General features: G+C 37.2%; 1 protein-coding gene and 1 pseudogene across 1 annotated transcript in view; one reads left to right on the top strand and one right to left on the bottom strand.

Annotated features, from left to right (window-relative positions):
- Window positions 1-528: 528 nt before the first annotated feature.
- Sacs (sacsin molecular chaperone) overlaps window positions 529-24,306 on the bottom strand; it is a 54,004-nt gene continuing 30,226 nt past the window's right edge. Inside the window, 1 exon segment of the mRNA XM_047552564.1 lies at window positions 529-13,388. Within this exon segment, the coding sequence (XP_047408520.1) occupies window positions 1,834-13,388 (11,555 nt within the window). The 3' untranslated portion in view covers window positions 529-1,833.
- Window positions 18,607-24,293, top strand: LOC124984779 (transcription factor E2F6-like; annotated as a pseudogene).

Raw genomic sequence — 24,306 nt, 5'->3', positions numbered from 1 at the left:
AGTCATGTACAATCGCAAGAAAGGGATCCTAAATAGAATAAGTTATACTCCATGTATGTAAAATATGTCAGAATACACTTTACTGTAATGTATATCTAAAAAATAAAAATAAAAATAAAGATTAACATTATCAGTTAAAGTTAAGTGTGAAATGAGCCCCAGACATGCAGCCGTGCCCTGAGGCAAGGACCTATCAATTCAAACTTTACCTATAGCAGAACCATATTTGATGTATCTATTTTCAAATAGATTTATACAATATACATACCAACTAATCTTATTCCCTAAAAAGGTGAAATAAAGTACTCTTAACTACATCAATGAGCACCTAATAAACCTGGTATATACCATACACTTCTTCAACTAATCATGAAAAAAGACCTACTAATTCCAACATAATAACACACACAACAATCCTATCCTAGTATTTCCAATAAATGCACACATATGTGCATATGACAATAAGGAAGAAATTAGGTTTAACTTTTAATTGACTATTTTTCAAGAAATACATTACAATGATTTCATATGTACATTTGACTTTATTAAAATTATGGCACTTACTATAACAGCAGAAATAATTACATGATTTCACATCCAAAAGCAACACAATTGTGAAGGTGCAAACATTCCTTATCAGTAAAAAAAGTTTTAACATGGTCTGTAAGCCCTTAATTGCATAAAATATATTTAGCATCATTTATAGCCAATACATTTATATAAAGTATTATTTTCTTTCATTAACATTCTGCAAACAAAATATGTTAAAGTAAATAAGTATGGTAGGACACCTGAACATGATGAAAGTTAAATGTCAGTTTTGAATCATTCATGAAGAAAATGCAAGCTAATAATTTTTCTTTTATAAGCTACTAGTATCATGATTTTAATTTTTAACAATTTTAAAGTAAAATAAAAAATTGTACTAAGTGAAATTGAAAGACAAGTTTTTTTTTTAATTGCAGCACCTTTAGACAACAAAAGATTGCATCCTGTTCAACCACACTATATAAATTATGACATTCGTGGAAAATATGTACACACAAATATAAAGCAAATGTTCTAACCACTGATAAATGTCACTTGGTAAGCAGTTTTCAGAAACAACATTAACATCATGTAATGAGAACTGCCACCACTTGGAGTTTCCCATATGTTATCATCATGAACTAGGAGGCCTGTAAACATAAGGAGTAAAAAAACATTTAAAATAAAGATGTAAAGTGCACTCAGTGCACTCTAAGTACTATCTTCATACTCTTAACTCAAGTAATATTCAGGATTAAAATACTGTACCATTTTTAAACATACTGAGTACTTAAGATGTAAAACTGCAACAAATTCATAATCAGATCCAGCTGATAAGAATAATGCATCCAAGAATATCCATTTAAAAAATGATAAACTCCAAAGACTGAATTCCCCTTTTATGTTCAAATCAAAGATATGTCCAGTGTTTCATTAGCTCCTTCAAAAATACCATGTTTGAAAACAAAACTAATTTCATCCTAACCAAAGACATATATACTCTTATCTAACAAACTGCTAAGCTTTGGTTACATAAAGTGCAGTTCAATAATGTGCCATCCCAATCATTCAAACACTTCTAGCAATTTTGTGGTTGACATCCTTCTTCAAAATAATTTTCTTTTAGATTCAAAGTTTTCTGTTGATATTCATACTAACAACTCCAAAATTCTTCCAGAACAATCTGCAATGTGCTTCACAATTCCTAGATAACTGGCAATGAAGCTTAATGAAGTAACAGCAATTCATATTTGTGCTACAACACATTCAAGATCTGGCTCTGCTTTATTTTTTCTTTATATACTTTCACACTTTTTGTTGTATAAAATTTTCAAGTTTTATTATGATACAGGCAGTACATTCCATCACCCTCATAGCAACCTCAGAAGTGAACCTGTCATTTGGGATCTGTGGGAAAGGAAGCAAATCAGGATACCTTGTTTTTAAACTGTCTACACCATAAGCTTCCAATGTGTGAACATCATTTGTCAATCCTTCAAGTTGTTGACTATATTCTTCTATTTTTTGTGCAAGTGCAGTTGGTTTTACATCTTTATCAGACTTTCCCCTCACAGCATAGTCAGCAGCAATCAAAGCTAACTTTGTGGAAAGGTAACATTTAAAGCATACCCATTCATTGGCATTTTTATGAAGGTCATTCCTGGCAGCTGAAAAATTTGCTCTGGCTTGTCTTAACCATCTCCGTGCTTCAACAGGATTGCCAACTGATTTGAAAGTGGGAGGAACAAAGAACCTTTGAGAGTAAGTCTGTCCAGTCGAAGGAGGGCATTTTTCTTTATTTTGTTGTTGCCTCTCAGATTTATGGCTTGTTGCTTCTTGATTCCATGAAGTATAAAATCTCTGAAATGAGTATTTGTCTGACTGAAATCGAGATGCTGAAGTTGAAAATGTTCTTCTGGAGGTTCTGTCTGCATTTTGATCTAGAAAAGCCTGTTTTTCTAATCTGTTGATTTCATTCTGCAGGTGCTTAAAAACTTCATTAGCAATGTCATGATTCTCTGGATTTTTGTCAGGGTGCCACTTTAAATACAACCGCCTAATAATTTTTTTTCGTTCTGATTCTGGAAGCTTCCAAGCTTGCTCTACCACTGATGTCACTTCTTTTAAGATTTCAGGTAAAGAATTAACCTTAAGCTTCTTGGGGGAATGGTGTTTTGAGGATGAAGGCTTGTGGTTTTCTTTACCAGAGAAAAGAGGAGGAATGCTTCGCAGACCAGGGGCGAGGAACTCTGTGGGGCTGGTTGGTGTAGAAGGAGCACTGTCTCTGCTTTGAGAGCTTTCATCAGGCCTTGAAAACTTATACAGATCAAGTGAACTAACTATTTTATATTCACTATAACCAATGTCAATCTGATATATCTTCCCTAGAAAACTAGAATTGTCAGCATCTTCTCTTTCCACTTCCTGTACAATAATTGCATATGTATATGTTGGCTGGTATGACCCATAGATATCACCACCTTCAGCATCCACAAGGTACCCAACATATTCTCCTGGATAAAACACATTCATCGGATCCATAAGCAGAGTATAATGAATTTCAGCAGGTATTGGCGTGCCGGGCATTGGAAGTTCCAGTTTTGATGGTTCTGAAGAGTCATATTTCACTCCTAAACTGTCAAGTTTCTCACTGATTCTATAAATATCATTGCACCCCAGCATAGCAATTAAATATGAAGTGTCAGAAATCAAGTTGTCAGTTGCTGATTTCAGTGTCATTGCTAATGCTAATAGGAAATTAATATCTTTACTGTCTGAATGTTGGATGTAGAGCAGGATGACTGCATTACCAAACCTTTTCAGAAAAGCAAAAGTTTCACTTCTGCTATGGGGAATGGGATTAAAACCTTTAACTCTTAATGTTGTTTGAAGTTTTTCAAAACAGGACACTTTTAAGCCTTCCCTTAAGGCTTTGCAAAGTCTTACGGCCTTTTCTTCATTGGCCAGGAATGCATTATCATTTTCATGCTTCATAATCCTAATCAATCCTGTAATGAATTGTTCAGAAGACAAGAGCAACTGTAATCTTCCCTGAAGAGAACACAATGCTCCAAACTGACACACTTTGGGAGTCTCTTCATCTAACTGTTCTTCAAGAATACTGCTCAAAAGACGAGGTCTAAGTTTTTGAGGAAAGAGCATTATCAACTTGGTATGAAATCCATGGTCTTTTCCTAAATAGCACTGGCTAAGGTCCACCAACATTTGCACACCAATATTTCCTTGGATTCTACTTTTATAATGTGGTGCATCGTCAAACACTAAGATGCTTGACTTTACCAACCTACCATCCTGGCTTGGAAGATAAAGTGCAAGATCTCGAACATTCTCTAGATCACCCCTCACCTTGACGGAATCATTTTGCAGACTCTTGAACAAACCAGAAACTACTCTCTTAACTGTACGCATTTCATTAGGATCTAATTGTTTTCCTTCAGAGTTTTTGAATATGCGGCTCAAAACTTCAACATATTGCTTAGTTGAAATAATATCTTCAGTACCTAAGTGTTTGAACAACTGATGAAATGTGCCAAGCTCTAAAGGTAGCTTGTACAAATAAGGTTTAAAATCAGATTCATATTCCAGGTTTATCACTACTTCCTCAGGCTTCAGAAGTTTCCAACCATCTTCTACCATCACAAAAGCAACTCCCCGCAGTTGAAAACGGAACTCCCTTTTTTCTGCACTTAGAAATTCATATATGCTCCTTAAGACCTTTGCTCTGGTTTTTACCATTTCTTCATCCAAAGTTGTTATGTTGCATATATTTCTGCAGTTATTTATGACCTTATCAAGAGGGGGATCCAGGTTAACATTAAGCATATTTAAAACTTGTTCAAGCTGTTCTTGGGGACCAAGGTCACTACCTTCTTGTTCTTTGATACTCAAGGGTGTGGCTTTCTCTGGAAGAATAGGGCAAGATGTCCATAGCAGCTGGAGCACATCACATTGCTTGAACTTTGGATTTACCTGTGCTCCATTGAACTTGATAAGAGGAAGTGTTCCATTTACCTCTTGGTATTGAGGATGAAATCGAATGTATTCAGCCGGGGCCCTCTCAGGACATAAGAATGGTATTAAAGACAGTTCTTTCAGAAAATTTCCAGACAATAAATCCATTCGCTCTTGGAATATATGATGAAGAAGGATATCAACTGTATTTTGCAATGTTTCTTTAGTCCAGTTTTCTGTGTTAGCTCTCACACTAATTTCCTTAGCAAACTGTAACAACTGCTGCTGAGAAAGTATATATTTTAGCCCAATATTTCTTAAGAATTCCACCCAGGATGTCATAAATGCAATTTGATTTTTAGGTTTTATAAGCTGTTCCAGTTTTTTAAAGAAATCCTTAGGAATAAACAACTTTTCAGGAAGCATAACTTCAAAAACTCTCACAGTTCTATCATAGAAATGTTTTGCTTGCTTTAGTCGACTATTAGCATCATGAATGATCAATAAACTTTCTAGTTTTTCAAAAAGTTGTTCCTTAATCTCTGATAATTCCTCAATACTTGATAATCTATTCTTAAGATAGATTAAGTGCTCTAATTTTGCATCATATGAGAGATTTTCAATTTTGGGTAAGAGGTGTTTCAAATATACCTCAAGGTCATCTACAGGCACACAACCAAGCAACTCATACAACTCTTTTAAATGCACTTTTTCTTCAAGAAATGCAGAAGACGATGATTGTGTCCATTTTTCCACCTCAGCTGAAGGGATGCTTTTTGTAAGTACATAGCATGTTCCAAATTTGGCAATGCTCATATAGCGGCCACTGATGGATTTGTAACATGGAAGAGACTTTAAAATTTTTATGTCATCTTGGGACATCAAGTGACTCAAATTGCAGTTGAAATACATCAGAAGGGCTTCAAAATCACTTTCTACTAATTTTTCAGTTCTGAATGTTGAAGTTTGGACCATGTAATGTACAGCTTTCAAAATGCTTGTGGGACTCTCTATGTTTGCTGTGTGACAGGACAAAAGAGGAACAAATGTACTCTCTTTGGAGCAGATTTTGTTCAAAGCAAGCTGGATACAGCCAGCTTTCATTAGAGCATGAAAGACTTTATCACTCTGGGCATTTGGAAAAACTGCAATGTGCATAAGACTTAGAGGAAGCAGAACATCTCCTTCAGGAACCACAAGCTGATTGGTTGAAACAGTAAACTTCGTTCCTGGAAGCAATGCCCAGTCTTTGAGGGTATCAGTAATGATGTCAAATGTTGTTTTTGTTTCTTCCTGATCTTCTTTCACACTTACAGATTCACTGATAAAATGCCATGCATTCTTAAGCCAAGATTCACTTGCAAAATTGTCTTTCCACTTTGTACAATTTTTGGTCTTATATTCACGAGGCAACACAGATGATAACAAATCAGCAAAGCTGGAAATATCAAACACCTTTGCAACTTTACAGTTCAATAAAATATTACTATATTTCAAATACAACGTATTCATAAACAAGTCTTTGCGGGATGGGATCAATTCATGGTACGTTGTTAGAAACTTGGCTCGTTTTGCATCAAAAGTTTGCAAAACACTGTCCAGTGTAATGAGAAGAGGCAATCCTTCAACTTCGATCTCATTTTCTTCTGCATCCTTAAAACAATAATCAACTAAAAGTTTTAAACTATGAAAAAGTTTTAGATTTGTCTGCTGAAGACGACAAGGCAGCTTCCCAATATGGCAGTTAGTATCAGGAGAGGAGAACGTCATTAAAAAAGATCTAACATCAGAAGGAGTCACATAACTAACAGGGATATCTGCATCTACAAGGCAGTGATAAAGATTAGCAGTTTCATCACAGTTATACACCAAGTTGAACCCTATTTCCAAAAGTAGGTGTTTCAGTCTATAGACATTCTCTGCTACTGTTTTGCGTGTTGTAATATTATAATCTGCATTTTTAAGGTGTTGTAATTCATCCTGAAGTAAATTGTCAAAAAATGGTCTCGTTTTATTTGAAGAAGACATATTAATCCAAGTAATTATGACTGCTGAGTGTAAATCAGAGCCATCAATATTTGGTGCCCGGACAACAGGTAAAAGACGTTTCATGTCTTCATGAATGCAGCTATAAAGTGCTTTCACTAGGCAATATAAATCTGGCTGTAGATCAAGCCTGTTGACTGGGAAAAATGATAAAAACTTCTTCAAAGTGTCCTTTACAACATGAATAGGTGTGTTCTGCAAAACCGATAATGTTGGGTCAGAACCAGGGAAATACCGTTTTTTTAATTGGATTAATAATTCAACATATGCAGGAGCTATTAATGCAGTCATTAAACTGTTATTCCAGTCACTTCGAACACCAACGCCATTATCATCACGCCACAGGTTTCTTCTGGCTGAATCTAGCGCAAAGTGGCCATTCACATGAAATGGCAACCCTGTCTCCAGTGAGAGGGGTAGGAAACAGAAGGCCCTGTGGGGTTTTTTATAGTTGTGAGTAATACAGGCAGCCACTCCACCCCGTGGGAAGAGAGTAATATCTTGGTTCTTATGTGCTGATATAACACTCTTAGATACTTTGTCCATACTTGAAAAACCTGACCTATTACAAATTAGCCATGTCGTAAGATTTCCTTCAGAGTCCTCAGTATCCATAGTATATGTTATCTGTTGAACTGGTATGTCTTTAAGCTGTCTCTTTTTAGTAACGCTATCAATTACAGATGCATGAAACTGTTTCCTTTTCAATCTGTCTCCATCAGTGATTTTGCCCTTTACTGAATATAGTACATTTAGAGCTCCTGTAGCTTTATCTATTTCACAAATAGAAATTTTTTCCATGTGATTAAGAAACATTAGAAGTTCTGCCCCATCTGAGCGTAATTTGTCTAAAAGATTCTGAACCATTCTGTCTGATGATGGAACTGAGGAAATTTCTGAAACCTTTGCCATTTCTGCATTACGAAGAGGAAATCTAAACATTGTGCAATTATCCAGCTTAAAGTGGGTTCCCAAGTAAAGATCGAGAACATCTGAGAACTGTGTCCTAAAATCTGCATCCAAATCTCTGAACATGCGTCCAGGACTAACAGATGTGGCTCCTGGTGCATACCTGGCATGAGGATCAAAAATACACAGGATATCATTGCCAGAAATAAAAGAAGGACAATCTGTAATGTGATACACAGAATTGAATCCTATACCATACTGTCCAGTTTTACAAGGATTTCCTTCTTTGGTGCCTTTTCCAAGATTCTGAATTCCTCTAACATCATCTTCTGTAAAAGGCTGATTGTTGTATACACAAAGTGCTGGCCCTTGCAATGGGGCCCACTTATCATCAAATATTCTATCAACTGGATGTTGTCTAGGATCAAACACAAAACAGATTTCTGTGGCCTTAGCATCATCAGCATTTTGAAGAAGCTCTTTCAACATTTCCTTTTCTGAAGGATACGCATTAAGGATGCTCTTAATTCTGCTGGTCAATTTTTCTTTCTGCCCAAATTCTGTGCCAAGTGTTGTAAAACAGATGTTGGACGCATATCTTTCTAACGCTTTATGTCTCTTTGGTATCGCTCCTAGTTTTACAGCTACTTCCCTTGGTATATCAGCATGGCAATATTTTACAGTGGTATCCTTTACTTTTATCCAGGGACAATCATTGTAGCATAAGGACTTAGCAGGGAGAAGCATGAGATTAGTATCTGGCAACAGTATTTTGCCATAATTTTTCTCACAAAATTCTTGTTTCTTTTCTCTAATGAGACTCCATATTCCTTCACTGATTATGCGCCGGCAAAGCTGAAAATTCTCCTCTGTTATTTGTTTGTTTCCCTTTTCTTGATCAATGGATTCCAAAACTAGGGCAAAATCTTCAACCATAAATGACTGCCTCACACCCACACTTTCAAAAAGTTCACGGAAATTATTTTTGTATTTATTAGGTAACTGATAAAGGTATGGAGCTGCTTCAAAATTCAAATGAAAAGAAACTTTTTCTGAGTCAACATACGCATTTTCAACTAGGATGAAGCTGAAAGACTTTAATTTTTCTGTAATTGATACCTTAGTTGTTTCATTTTGCATCATTGCTTCATGAAGGTATTTGTAGCAAGCATTAGTGATATTCTCCTGGTACAATGTAATTCCATCATCAACTGATTTTGCAACTTCTTTCAACTGGTTTATAACCAGATCAACTGTTGGCTTTTTTAGTAATCCCAAAAACTCCTTAACAGCCAAAGATACTGAACCACAGCCTCTAAAGGAATGGGAATTTTCATTCAGAATCGGCTGTAGAAGACAAACTATATCCTGATGTTCGGCTGTATAAAGGTCAGTTGCTGCAAACATTTTTTCAGGCTTAAAACTGTTACCTTTCCATTCCAAAGAAAAACCTGCTGGCTTTGTTAGAAACGGAAGGAAGGGGATTGTTTGATATTTTGCAGCAAAATCCTTTGCTCTAGGATCCCTTATCTTTAGCTTCTCATCAATAAGACTTAGTAAGATACTACTTCTTAGACAAGCAGCACCATGATCCCTTTTATTAACTTCAGCTACCGACTCTGCACGTTCTAGCATGTCATCCCATAAAATATCATCTTTTGCCATACCTAACTGAACTAGTTTAATCAAAATAATAGGATTAAGGTAATCCTGAGTAGAACCGTAAGGAAACCGTCCATCTTTAATATCAAATAACTTAGCAACTCGTCCTTCAGGATGTATTAATCTTGATGGCAAAACCAAAGGATGCCCCTCCAAGGAGCAAGGAATACATGGAGTAACACGAAGAATTCCCGAGAACTCATCAACTTTTTCATTTAGAACAAAATTCATTAAGGGATCTCTAAGTTCTGCTTCAATTTCTTGAATATTTGGAAAAAACACTTCCGAAAAAAACTGTTTCTCTGAAAATGTATTTTCAAGCAGTATCTGTTTGCAGCCAGCTTCTTCAAATCCTAATTTTACTGAAGAAGGAAGTTCAACAGCACAAAGGTTTTTGGATCCAGTCTTTTTGAGGTATTTCAGAAATATCTTGAAGGCTGCTGGACCAACATCTCTTCTTTTAAGTATGGAGTCATCTAGAAATCTCACATTTTTCATGGAAACCCAAGTAGATCCATCAGAGAAGACTCTGGTCAAATCCTTTCCTTTTCCATGAGCTATATCTTCATAAAACCCTTGACAAATTACAGAAAAGTCATCATGAACTAAATCAGGATCGGGCCATGTTGCATAGTAAGTATAATCAGTTAGTTCCCCACCAATGGCCAGGTCCCGTAGGACACTGAGCGCCTGTAAGTAAGCTTTCACAATAACATGTCTCATGAATGTGGTATTCCATCGTCCCTTTGTATCTGTCTTCCAGATTTCCTTTCTATTTGAGGTAACAGCAAAACACCCATTAATGTGAACTGGCAAGCCTGTTTTTATTCGTAAAGGTAAATAGCAAAACACCTCTCCAATGTGTGGTTTCACAGTCCACTTCTGGTCCTGAGTTTCGGACAGCAGAATTCCTACTGCCCCACAAGGAACCAGCCCTAGTCGTCTTCCACTTTCATTCAGAGAAAACTTGAGAGCCTCTCCTGTATCCATGCAGGTGCATATAAGCCATGTGGTAGAATCTACTGTTTTTTGTGGCAATTCATCTGATGGTTTTTTTGATTGGCCAGACTTAGCCATTTCAAAGAGAGCAGCTGGGTCATCATCTGGACCTCTGAAGAGTGGCGACTGTAAATCAGCAATCCTTCTGAACACATGGTGAAATTCTTCAACTGTGATTTGAAGAATGCAAGATGACTTTGGTGCATCTGTGGGAAGCTTTTTATTACCGCTGCCGCAAGTCTTCATGAGTTTGGCAGCTTCCTTTAAAACACTTAAAACAGGTGCATTCAATGCTTTGGAGGAGCAGGACTTTTTTTTAATTATTATTGTATCTTGTGCTAAGCTAGGGTTGGTTTCCTCAATCTTCAAGTATTTCAAATACATAGAGTTTACACTCTGAGTAAAAATGATAAGTCTATGTCCACAGAGACTAAATTCATCCACAAGAGAGTAAATATCTGCAGTATTATAGCAGGTACTACTTACTTCACTCACTTTTGCTTCCTGTTGAGTTCTAAAGGACAATCGGAAGAGAGTTCCATTGTAGCTATAAGGTGCTTCTACCGTCAAAGGTAACTGACAGCCAAATACGTCTATAAATGGTTTGAACTGATTAGGAAATTTCCTAAGTCTTTTCTGTTGTTTACTCCAATTAATTTTGATCCCAGGATTAGATTTATCTTTAATGTGTTTACTGATATGATTTATGTTTGGATCAAACATTATCATGAATTCTCGGCTCATGATGATGGGAATGTCAGTGAGATGGTATACAGAATTAAATCCAAGGCCAAATTTTCCAACTTTGTCAACTTCTCCCCTTTTTAAAGATTCTCCTAACCTAGTTATGTTCACAAAATCTGAATCTGAGAATTCAGAATTATTGAATGACCACAAAGCTGGCCCATGGCAAGCTGCCATTCCTGGGTCTAAGAGATTCTCTCTTATGTCCATATTTCTTCTCATATCAATCATGAAACTGCATTCTGTTGCATTTGCATCATCAGCATTTTGAAGAAGTTCCTTAAAAATATCTGACACAGAAGGGTACTCTTCCAGAATATTTTTTATTCTTACAGTTAATGGTTCTCTTTGTCCTGACTGTTCAAATCCCATGTTTTCAGGATTGATCAGTCTTGTACTAAGGCATGGAACTTTTAACCATTCTGCAGTTTTCATGGGTATGTCCTCATGCACCAAAATGATTGGTTCCACTGAATCTTCTAGTAAGTCATTGAGGTCATCGACTTTGATGTCACAGTAACAGCACTCGTGAATTGGTTTCATGATAAGTTTAGAAGGATTTTTGCTGTGATGTATAGGAACTGGTGTATTGGGACTTGCTGGGATCTGATTGCTATACAGCCATCTAATAATACTCAACATAAGTTGAAGATTTTGTTTGCTTTCTTGTTCACTGAGATCTTGGTCACTTTTCAGATACACCTTTTGAATGACCATGGAAATATGATCTGATGTCAATTCCTCTATTGAACCACACACCTTAAAGAGTTGGTGAAATTTTGCCATGGTTTTTGGCACATTATGTAAATATGGCTGAAGGTCCAGATCATGGATTGGTTTTATCACAGCTTGGGCAAGAGGACAAAATTTTTTGCCAGTCCAAACCCATGGAAATTTTAAGGCTTTAAAAGACTCTTTCCCTTCATTCAAATGATCATGCATGAATCCATAAATTTCAAGCAAAATGTGTTGGAATTGATAGTAGTCTTCATCACTAAAGGTTTTTGAAGTATACCAATCAACAACAATTTTGAAGTGTTTTAAGACAGCACTGATGCTAGGCTTTGTAAAGATACCTAATGCTTTTTCCAAGTTTACATGGATACTTTCAACAAGAGGAAGTGACGAGCCCACTAGAGTTGCATGGGCCACATCACACATATCTGGTGGTACACAAAGATTACAGAGATCGCCTTTCCAGACTAAAGAACCTGGATAATTTGGAGGTCTTTCCTTGCAGGCTGGAACCCATTTTATTTTCTTCAATGTCATCTTTCCTTCAGAAGACTGCAAGAGTGTATGATTTTTATTTAAAACCATTAAGAGTGTTTTGGCTTTCTTCAGAACATCCTGATCTGGACAAGAACTAACCTGTAAGGATTCAATTTTTTTTGCTACTTGCACAACATCTTTCTCATTGAGACTGGCTTCATTTTTTAAACCAATCTGTCTCAAAGAGTGAAGGATATCCGGTGAAGTAAAAACTGAGGGTGGGAAACAGGTTTCTTCTTCATTATAAAAGAGATCTTTCAGTACTTCTATGTCAGGATCAAAGAGTTCACTGGCTGATACCATCTGTTCCTGTGAAATCTGAATGAATTTTAATGGCATTAACCAATCAAGCACATTTGGATTCTCATTTTTAAGAGAGGACAGATTTTCAAGAATCCACAACATCAGGTGTGTTACTTCTTCGTGTGAATAAAATGCATTTTCCATATCTTTTAAAACAAGCTTTAAGCAGCTAGTAGTCTTTAATTTTTCTATCTTCAACATGTTTGCCAAGCGAATGGTAGCTTCATCACTACTGTCTATTACTGAAATAGAAAGTCGCAAATCTGGTGGAAGTTTGGCAGTATGGTGCAAGACCTTACAACCTTTCAATTTTGTATAAGAGGAAATTCCCTGATCAGATGAGTGGTTAATTCGTTTGAATATTGTCAATTCTTGAATTATTCTTTTCTCCTTTTCACTAGTATCAGTTAAGCTAGCCAAGAACTTTCTCAGAGCATCTTTGTGTGTTGGAAGGAGAGAAGCTATTTGATTACACAATTTCTGCAATGGTATCTTTTCCATTATCTGCAAAACTGCACTTGGTAATGGCGAATGGATGTATTTTTTAATGAGTGGATGTTGTATAGAGGCATCTAGTTTTTTCAAAACAATCCCTCCAAGTTTTTGTACAATGTCTGCTAAAAATTCTGGAAGCTGTGCTTCTGTTTCATCATCTAAAATAAGTAAAGACGGAATCCTGAGTCTAACGAGTTCCACACATATCTGACCTTCATCTAGTGTAGTTCTTGGGATAAGTGGCATTTCATCAAATAAAGTCAAATCCTCTGAAAAATGTATATAGAGATTCTTCCAAACCATCTTAAGCCATGAAACAGATGGGTGATTTTTGTCTTCACTAAATGGATACCACTGAACGATCAACTCTCTGCCGGGCCAGAATGTATTCATTACTTCTTTAATAAGACGTGCAAATCGCTCTGGATTTAGAAGCTGCAGCTGAGTACATGGCCTTCCTGTAAATCATATACAGAAATATTATAAATACACATAATTCTATTATAATAGCCTTCTATTATCACAGGTAAGAAAGTACTAGAAATATTAGAAGTTTTAAATAGATGTGAAAATTCAGCACACCTAGGCCAAAGTAATTTATAAGTGATAATTATAAAGAATTATTCATATTTAGAATAATCTTTAGTAGAAATAATTCCCTCTAGAAAATTCGTATTTTAAGAAAATATATAAAGTACATTAAATGTGTTTTAAAAAGTATCCTATGATGTTCTGCAAATGGAATCCCCAGTGGGAATGTCTTTTTGTGTTACTTCACATTCCCGCATGAAGAAGCCACATGGCTGCATGGGATGAAGAGAAGGATATGAAGTCAGAGCATGAGTATCCATCTCAGTGACTAACACTTTCTGAAGCTCAGGCAGTAAGGACACTTATATAGTTTCCTTTCAACCACTAACCAGACATATAATTTAGATGTTACTTAAGCTTTCTGCAACTTGAAAACTCTCTGGAAAAACAATAAGGATGAGGGTCTCAGTATAAAGACTATTCTTTATATATGCCAAATATATAACACAGTCACAGCTTTTTCAATACTACTTATTATTTATAAAGTGCGTTCTATAGAGCCCTGAGATTTTGCAAAAATGCTTCAGGGGCCAGGAAAGGGAGCAAGTGGAATGGATGTGCTGTAAAGGCAGGAGTAGTCTCCCACCAGAACAATTTTACTTCTGTACATTTATGAACTAGGAGAAAAACATTTTGGGGGTGGGGGTGAGGTGCTAATTTTAACCAGTGGTCTAGAAATTAATGTTTTCTAATGCACTTTGTGTTTCAGAGTATTTATAGGATTTCTATCAGTAGAAACAAAATGAAAAAAAAAATTATACTACATACCTAGAGGCATGTACTTGCTCACACAGAGAATAAAAAGAATCTTAAATTCAATTTTGTAGAAACCAACATTCAGTGCTCTCCCTGTACACATAATGACTTCTAGACCCTTTAAAGAGCATTTCTGGAAAACATTATAAGTGCCTTAGGCCCTTGAAAATTCTGTATGTCATTATTTTTTAAGCAAGGAAGAATACTCTTCTTTCAAATGATTAACATAGCAGGAAGATGACCTTACCTTCTACCAAATATTATTTGTCAGATTACAATAAGACATTTCAAAATTACTTTCACAGAAATTTAAACAAGGGCACACTTTTGCTACTTCAGGAGGGTGACAATACCCAAAATTCAGAATATTTTCATGTTCTACACTGTATGTTTTAGGATCATTCAAGTAGTAATATTTTAAAAATTACAAGACCTTGTCAACAGTCTAAAAAGTATAGCTTCTTTGGTCTATTAACCCCATTAAAATATAATTTTACAATAATGTTCTTAAAATATGATTATAGAATTAGTATCTAAATCATAAGTAAAGCATGGATATAATACTTCAGATATAAAAAAGTTAGAAATTCAGAACACTCAGAAAACAGAAAATTACATATGCACCACTTTACATTCTGTTAATTGCCCTAAGACATGCATTCTGAAGATATCCTACCAAATATCCTAGCATGAAATGTGGCAATTTGTAAAATATATACCTACCTTCAGGAAAATTGCCTGGTATTAATATGTAAATAAAATGCCAAGACACACACACATCACATATAGCATGCAACTAACACACCAGTCATGCTCAACTGAAAAAAACATGATAGAAAATAAAGGAGAGAGAAAATGTAGTAAGACACAATTCTAAATACATTAAGTTGATTCAAACTGAAGTCCGAGTTCCATCTCTTTTGTATAAAGACATTTAGCCTTTCACCCTAAAGTCTAAATTTCAACAAAGTCTCAATGTCCTAGGTTAGAAATCCACTGAAGCACCTCTAATAGGATCAATAAAATAATTTTTATACATTTTAGTAAATGTGGATTTTACATTCTTGAAAAAATGCAGCAATGTCAAAAGATGTTAACCACAGTAGTGTAGTTTTTCCTAGAGATAGGTTTTATCTACAAAATTAACTGGCAGGATCACTGAACTTGGAAGAACTCTTCTATAAGCAGTTTTGCTTCATTATAGATGAGTTAATCCCTTACATGGTGAAAACAATAGCATCAATAGGACGAATCACTATTCAAAGACTGCACTATATTTTTAATGTCTACATTTATTTATATGTTTATGCTTAGTGAGGAAAAGTTCAACATGAATGGAAATAATGCAGTCTACTTAAAATTCCTTTTCCAATTATGCCATATATTATGACCTTTAATTCCTACTAATCTCTGCCTCAGTTTCTCCATCTGTGAAAGTATTATGTCACTTATCTGCCCCTCTTGAATGTTGTGAAGATCAGTGTATGATAATAAAGCACTTTTAAAATAAAAAAAAATTATTTAACTAAGAAATCACCAAATGCTTTAATTAACTGAGGTTTACAACATTTGATCAAACTCCTTCAGAATAAACCCAACTAACTGGCTACAGTGCTGATCTGAGACTCCAAGTACAGGTGAGTTTTTTATTCTTTTGGGTATACAATGTGGTAATGGCAGATTTCATGGCCAATGAGTTCTAATAATGCTGTGTAGAGAGATTAAAATCTCTTTGTAAGGACATATATGCTACAGTGATGGTCCAATTAAATGGTGTACTATATACATCAGTCAAATCTTGTGTGTGTGTGTGTGTGTGTGTGTGTGTGTGTGTGGAAAACAAAATAGAGAAAAAGAAACAACAAAACAGAAAAAGGAAGGAAAAGGAGTCTGAGCAACAGCCAAGACTCCAGCTGGCACACCACAAGTCTAGCAGCATTGCTGGTGTAGGGATTAGTGCAAACATCTCACTCATAAGTGGAGTAGGCCAATGGGGTTCAAAATTAGTCCCAATGACCAAATGTTTTCTCCCTCAAACTGCACTGATGCTCCGCCACTGATTTCCTGGCTTTCGTTTGGAATGGGAGATGCAACAACAATTAGAGAACTATACCCTAACCTGGAGAGTCCTTAGGGCAGGTGTTAACTATGCAGCCAACTTTAGTCAAGATTTTCTTTTCCTCTTTGATTTGATTATACATTACAAAAGGAAGATACACTGATAAAGCTTTAGGAAAATTTTTGTAATAGTAGTTATGACTAATTAGGTACTTCAAATATAAGTCAGAAGCCAAATATAATATTTATATAAATTATTGGTACAATAATGACTTGATTTCTAAACTGATTTTACACACATGGCCTATTTCAAAGAATAATATTTTTCATAAAAACAATTTCTATAAAGGAAATCTTGCATCTTTTAAATTTCTAAGCAAAACATGAACTTGGGAAAAGTAAAACCACAAGTTGAATCAAAAGTCTTTTTATGTTAAAAATAAAAAGGGGGGGGTAGTAAAATTAGGCATTGTAAGAACAGTCAGTCCCAGTCCCTAATGAAAGTGAGATAGGCTACTTCGCAATTCTTTAGTAAGCCTAGGATAGGACTCTCCCTATCACCAGCCTCAGCAATAAGTCAAATTCAAATGGTTCACTGTGAGGCCTCTAACTTCCTAGTCAGAGAGATCTCAGAATTCACTCTTCCTACACTTTTTCATCTGAATATCTGTATGTATTGTATAACAGAGGTACATTTACTGTTACACTTCCCCATTAAATACAAATTAAAATACAAATTTCTATATGATCTTTCTAGACTAAATGTCCTATGAAATGAACTGTTTCCAAGTCATTTAAATATGGTTTACTGTAGTATGTGTAACAAATAAATGCCTGTATTAATAGTTTCCTCTCTCCTTTAATAGTTATTACCACCAAAAAAAAAATTGTAGGTATAATTTCTAGCTACTTAGATAAATGAAAACACAAGATTCAACAAACCAAATGAACAAAAACATCAGGCTTCAAAAGAACAACATTCAGTCAGTTATCCTACCTGAATATCCCCAGAGAAGTTGTTGTGCTAGAATGTAATTAAATCCATTCTTAGAAAGGCCAAAATTGTCACAATTTTCATGATTGCTAAAAAAATTATTCTGTATCTTAAGATGACACTGTCTGAAGAATCTTTACACATCATTATGTAAAAGAAAAGTCATAAACAAAACTTCAACACAGCAGAATATACATTTAAAATTTAAAGACATTTCAATGCGAGCTAAATTCAAACTGTATGTGTCAGGAGTCTTAGTTCAGAAAGAAAGCAAAGAAGAAAGAAGCATGTAGTTTGTATGCATCAACTGCATTTCATCTACATAAAGTCACCTGACAAGCCTTTACGGGCTTTATGTACAGGCTAGCATCATATAACATTCAAAGATTCTAGAAAAGAATTGAGAAAGAGAAGAAGTATATTTTTTACAAAGTTTTTGAATACTGAAAGAAAGTAAAAGTACAACTCTGAGTTTATGAAAAAGGAAAATTTTACCAAATATTTCCACTGCTTGTTTATGATAACCACCAATAATCATATACTTCCAAGAACTGCTCTATGAACATCTAACCCCTCTCCCTGCCTAAGTCATTTATTTGATCAAGTAGATTGCTGTAACTCGATAAAATGTTTGTGCATTTGGGCATCTTAGGCTAAACTTGGCAGCTAAGAAGAGGATCACAGGTCTAATCAAAGGAATTTAAGTTATTCTAATCAACATCCTTCAGATCACTTTAAGGGCAGGCATTTGTCAGGCAAATCAACTGAATGCTAGAGACACAGAAAGTAACAACCCATCATGGTTCCAGACCTTGTCTATGTCTAATGGGGAAAGCAGGCATTAGATAAACATACAAAAGCAAGTACCAGTGTGAGTGGTGAGCCCAGTGCTATGGAAGCACAGGTGGGCTGCAAGCAAGCTGAGTACCAAGTAGTGAGATGAGAGAGGATGGCAAAGAAAAAAGTCATGTGTACCACACCTAAGGAGGAAGGAGAACATGCTGTCCCCCAAATATGAGAAAGATCACAAAAAATAAAGAAATAAAGGAAGGAGATGAATAACAGCAAAGGTTTATATAGAATTTCCATGTTTCAGGCATCTTTATAACACCCAGAAAATGAAGCCAGGAATAAACAGCCTTGTTAGAAAGGTTAAGGATTAGGTCTTCATGTAAGGAAAAGGAGGAAGTTTTAGGAAGATTTTTGAAAAGTGGTGGGAAAATAGTATTTCAGAAAGATATCCTTGTGCCATGTTGAGTTAACCAGAGAGGTTAAGGATGGACATGGGGAGATCTAGAGGTTATTTCCACATTTCAAGGAGAGATGACTGTGGTTTGATGAGGGTGAAGGTGAGGGTGAGGGTGAAGGTAAGGGTGAGCGTGGAGTTGGGTGGGAAAAGAGACATTCCTAATACATGGTCCTCTGTTCAACAAGTAGCTACAGGGTGGCTGAAGTCTTCCCCATATGTGCAAGACAGAACACACTGCTCTCCCTGACTTGCCACACACCTCAGTGGACCCACTCCATTCTCAGTATTTGAAACGATGGTAATGATTTACATCAGGGTCTTCATTCCACTGTGAACTTCTTCAGTTTTATTCATCTTTCTACTAATCTCCTTTATAATGATGCCTGGTACATGTAGGAAACTGAAACAAACACTCATAGAATACTCCGGTCATGATATGAACAAAGCATGTGACCATGCCTAATAAATAAATATAAAAATGTATACAAATAGGATCCTGGCACCAATCTGATCAGAATTTGTCTCTAACTGCTTTTGTCTTTCAATTCAATATCCATTTATCTGCTCTTCTAACTCTTCCCTTCTTCCCCAATTTCATAATGAAGCTGTTTACTCGTTTAATAAATAAATAATCTAGACCTGCTAATAAAGAATAGAATTATAGCTCCAACTCTACAAATCAAGCAACGTATTTAAATCCTTCAGTATCTTTGAGCTTCTCAAATGGAGACAATGATACAGGTTGTTAATCTCACAGTTATAGGGAACAAACACTAACAGAAGACATTGATTTGGAAAAGAAATACTAAATCACAGGCACAATGACAGAATTTACATCCCTTTTGTAGTCCTGTTCCTGACATCCTGGTCTCACCTGGCATATGGAAACATTAACATGTCCAAACTTGTCTGCCAGGCTCTTGGCCAGACCCAAGAACACAAAAATAAACTAATGTTAGTCTCTGCTTTCTAGGACTTCATAGTCTAGCACAGAAAAAGTGTGATGTGATAAAACAGAGTGGATTAAATGGACTACATACTTGCTTCCAAGAACAAAAGATTGCACAGCAGGGGTGGGTGGGGGAACAGGGAGAGATCTCAGAGAAGGCTTCTTGGAAGTGACTCATAATCTGAATATTAAAAGATGAATAAAAGTTAGCTGAGGGGGAAGCAAAGCAAAACAGTGTCTGAGTAAGATCTGCCAGTGATTTCTTTTTTCTCCCCAGAGGGAAAAGATTGGAATAGCTATTCAAACACCAAACTACCTTCACAAGAGCTAAGGGAGTCAAGTGAGAGACCACAGTTTCTGAGTGCAGTGTAATAGTAACAAAAGACACAATGAAGAAGGCAGGAAGGCAAGAGCTGCGCCCCCCCACAACCCTCAGTCATTCCCCAACTTCAAGCAACATGGCAGAGAGATTCCTCCCACTTGGTGAAGAGAAGGAATTAAGTCAAGGCCTTCAACTTGAAACCTAGTATCAGGCCTACCACAATAAAACCCAGGGCCAGACAAAGCCCTAAGACACCTGCTCACAGTGTAGTGCCCACAGACGGAGCTGTGGAACCAGGTTTGCCAGGCAATCAAAGGACTACCTTTACCTCCCCTCTCCCACCCTTGAACACTAGAAGGAAGACCAAGACTATCCACTGAGGAGCAAGGCAAGAAAGCTAGGCCAGGACTTGCCTTGCAGCTCAGTGCCAGGTCCACCACAGTGAGATCCAGTACCATACAGGAAACAAAAGCCACTACACTTAGGCAGAACTTGCAGAAGAGCACCTGCATTATTACCAACCTTGGAACAGGACTGGGGAGTTTTTACTCATCTTTTAATATTCAGATCATGAGTCACTTCCAAGAAGTTGTCTTTGACATCTTGTGCTTCTTCACCCCTAAGACAGCAAATGTTGTGATATAGGTGTAGCCCAGCACAACATCAGCCTTGGTGACCAGGCAACTGTATCCAACACGCATCCCTCAATCTCAGGCAATTCCCAGAACAGTGTTCATAAACAGAGCCTCTAGACCTGCACTGGCACTAGGCAGAGACCTGCACACCAGTGGGATAGACTAGTGTTTCAATCTGCACACTGACAGCTATAGCATGATTCTATATGCATCTGAGGCTGTGAGGTTCTTTGTGGCTGTGAGATTAAAGTATAACAGAGATTAGGGTCAGCCTTGATGTTAAGGGACTGTCTTTACCAACACAAGCCCAACATCAGCATAGTATGAACAACACTCCATTTGCTAGGGGTATTACAAGGTAGTAAGCATAGGACTTTGCCTTGGAACTCAGTACCAGGCTGCTGAAAAAAATACTGAGCAGATCCTAATGATTCCATCCCCAGGACAGTGCCCACTACCGAAGTCTCTGGAATAGCCCTCATGCTAGGTGGAGAGGTGGCCCAAGTCTAATAGACTTATATTCCAGCCAGTATTACCTGTGAATGGATGAAGCAGTACTGAGCCATAAGCTCAGCTCAGCAATAGGCAGCCCATAGTAGTGTGGGCTTTTGTCCTACCCCAGTACTATACAGCTGGGAGTTCACACCGTGACCCAGTTGCTGCACTGATAGCTATAGGCACAACTTAGGGTCCGGGGGCTGGTGCCTGCGTGATGATTCTGCCCAGAGGCAGGCTGAGTCCCACAGTGCTTGAACACAGGTCAGTAACTGTGAATGAGGAATCTGGTCCTACCCTGACCCCAGGAAAAAGCTTTTAGAAGTGGATTATCCTATTTAGGTACCCACACTCCCGCCCCAAGTTCCTGCTGAATAACACACCAACTGCGGATTTAGTACAAAATTATTCTTGGATCGCCCTCTAGTGCTGAAATAGCAACAATACACTAACAGTGGACTTGCGGCAAACCTTGACTTTGGGTACCATCTAGTGCTAAGATAGCATTAGGCTAGCTTACAGAAAATAAGCTGTTAAGCTAGGAATTTCTGGAAAAAAAGGCACAAACAAAATCACATTACAATGACTGGGAATAAACAGTTAATCCTTCAATGTACAAATGATATCACACACCAATAAGCATTAAAAGCTTTGAGGGAACCGTGACCTCACCTAATAAAATAAGGCAGCAAAAACTGATCACAAGGTAACAAGAATGGGTGAACTCTTGGATGAAAAATTTGAAACAGCACCCTTAATGAAACTCAAAAAACTTCAAGAAAACAGAAATAACTCAATATTCCAACAGAAAAATCTTAGAGAGGGAAACAATTTTTTTAAAAAATCCTTAAGCTGAAAAATACACTAAGCAAAATTTAAAATGTGATAGAAGGCATCAGTTGCAGCACAGATCAAATGGAAGAAGTAGTGAGCTCAAAGACTATTTGAAAATAAAGCTCAAAGAAATAAAAAGAAGGAAGAGGAAAGAAGAAAGCTTATAAGAACTTATTAAAAGAGCAAATATTGAGATTTTGGAGGTTCAAGAGGCTGTCAAGGATGCCAAAGGAAGAGAAAGGTTATTCAAAGAGATAATAACAGAAAACTTCCCAAATCTAAAGAAGGATACAAACATCCAGATACAGGAAGGTCAAAAGTTCACCAGTCATATTTAACTCAACCACGTCTATCCTCAGACATATTACAATCAAGCTCTCAAAGGTATAATATAGAAAAGAAACAATTAACAAATAAGAGTCTCAGTTTGCCTGACAGCAGAATTTTCAGCAGAAACCTTATAGGCCATCAGAAAGTAGCTGGGAATTTTCACAATAATGAAGTAGAAAAAAAAATGTCAATAAAGAATACTGGGTTACTGAGGATTGAACTCGGGGATGCTCAACCACTGAGCCACATTCCCAGTCCCATTTTGTATTTTATTTAGAGACAGGGTCTTGTTGAGTTGCTTAGCACCTTGTCATAAGTGAATTCAGTAAAGCATCAGGTTACAAGATCAATGCTCATAAATCCAATGCATTTTTACACATAAGTGATGAATCTTCAGAAAGAGAAATTAGGAAAACTACCCCATTCACAATAGCATCGAAAAAAATAAAATACTTGGGAATCAATCTCACAAAAGAGGTGAAAGACCTCTACAATGACAACTACAGAACACTAAAGAAAGAAATTAAAGAAACCCTTAGAAGATGGAAAGATCTCCCATGTTCTTGGATAGGAAGAATTAATATTGTCAAAATGGCCATACTACCTAAAGTGCTATACAGATTCAATGCAATTCCAATTAAAATCTCAATGATGTACCTTGCAGAAATAGAACAAGCAATTATGAAATTCATCTGGAAGAATAAAAAACCCAAAATAGCTAAAGCAATCTTTAGGAGAAAGAGTGAAGCAGGGGGTATTGCACTACCAGATCTTCAACTCTACTACAAAGAAATAGTAACAAAAACGGCATGGTATTGGTACCAAAATAGACAGGTAGATTGATGGTACAGATTAGAGGACATGGACACATACCCAAATAAATACAATTTTCTCATACTAGACAAAGGGGCCAAAAATATGCAATGGAGAAAAGATAGCCTCTTCAACAAATGGTGCTGGGAAAACTGGAAAACCATATGCAACAGAATGAAACTAAACCCATATCTCTCACCCTGCACAAAACTCGACTCAAAATGGATCAAGGACCTCGGAATCAGACCAGAGACCCTGCATCTTATAGAAGAAAAAGTAGGTCCAGAGCTTCAACATGTCGGCTTAGGACCAGACTTCCTCAACAGGGGTTAGTGTTAGGGTTAGGGTTAGGGATAAGGAGGGTGGTAAGAATGGAGGAAGGAAGGACTGTGTAGAGGGAAAAGAGGGGTGGGAGGGGTGGGGGGGAAGGGAAAAAGAAAAAGAAAAAAAGAAAACTGGGCACTGTGCATGAGGGAAGAGGCACTGCACGTGCGGGAACATGGCTAGCCCGGCGTTCTGACCACCACGGGTCACCCTCCTCCCCTCCTGCCGTTTGCTGGAGCTCACGGGCTAGTGGGACCGTGGCGGGCGAGGCGGCTGAGACAGGCGGCGCCCCACAGTAGGACGCGGCCTGCTCCGCGCCTGCACCAAGAAGCCGGCACGTCGGGGTGGCGCTGGAGCCCGCAGCAGCAGGCGGGAGAGCTTGCAGGCGCGAGGGGCGCGGGCCGCCCGCTGGGCAGCAGGAGTCAAGAGCGGCCATCGAGGAGACCGCCCAGCCTTCTCGTGGACCCTGCGGAGCAGACGGTGCACCGCCGCTGCCACGACCCCATCAACATGGAGAGCCTGCTGCCATCGAAAATAAGAATTAATTTAGAAGATAATGTACAATATGTGTCCATGAGAAAAGCTCTAAAAGTGAAGAGACCTCGTTTTGATGTATCACTAGTTTATTTAACAGGAAGATTCACGGATCTCGTCAGATCTGCCCCTGGGGGCATTCTCGACTTAAACAAGGTTGCAACAAAACTGGGAGTACGAAAACGGAGGGTCTATGACATTACCAATGTCCTAGATGGAACTGACCTCGTTGGAAAAAAAAAAAAAAACCTAAGAACCGCATTTGATGGATAGAAGCTGATCTTAACAATTTTGGAGCAGTACCGCAACAAAAGAAGCTGCAAGACAAACTTTCTGACTTAGCAGCAATGGAAGATGCTTTGGAAGAATTAATCGAGGATTGCGCTAAACAGTTATTTGAATTAACAGATGATAAAGAAAATGAAAGATATCCTTTAAGTATATGCATTTTTAAAATTTCTGCTTCCAGAGCAGATTAAGTGGTAAGGTCAT

The sequence above is a fragment of the Sciurus carolinensis genome, chromosome 5 (genome assembly GCF_902686445.1).
Source record: "Sciurus carolinensis chromosome 5, mSciCar1.2, whole genome shotgun sequence".
NCBI classification, from domain to species: Eukaryota; Metazoa; Chordata; class Mammalia; order Rodentia; family Sciuridae; genus Sciurus; species Sciurus carolinensis.
Note: the sequence above shows the minus strand (reverse complement) of the source record. Positions and strands in the feature narration are given on the sequence as shown.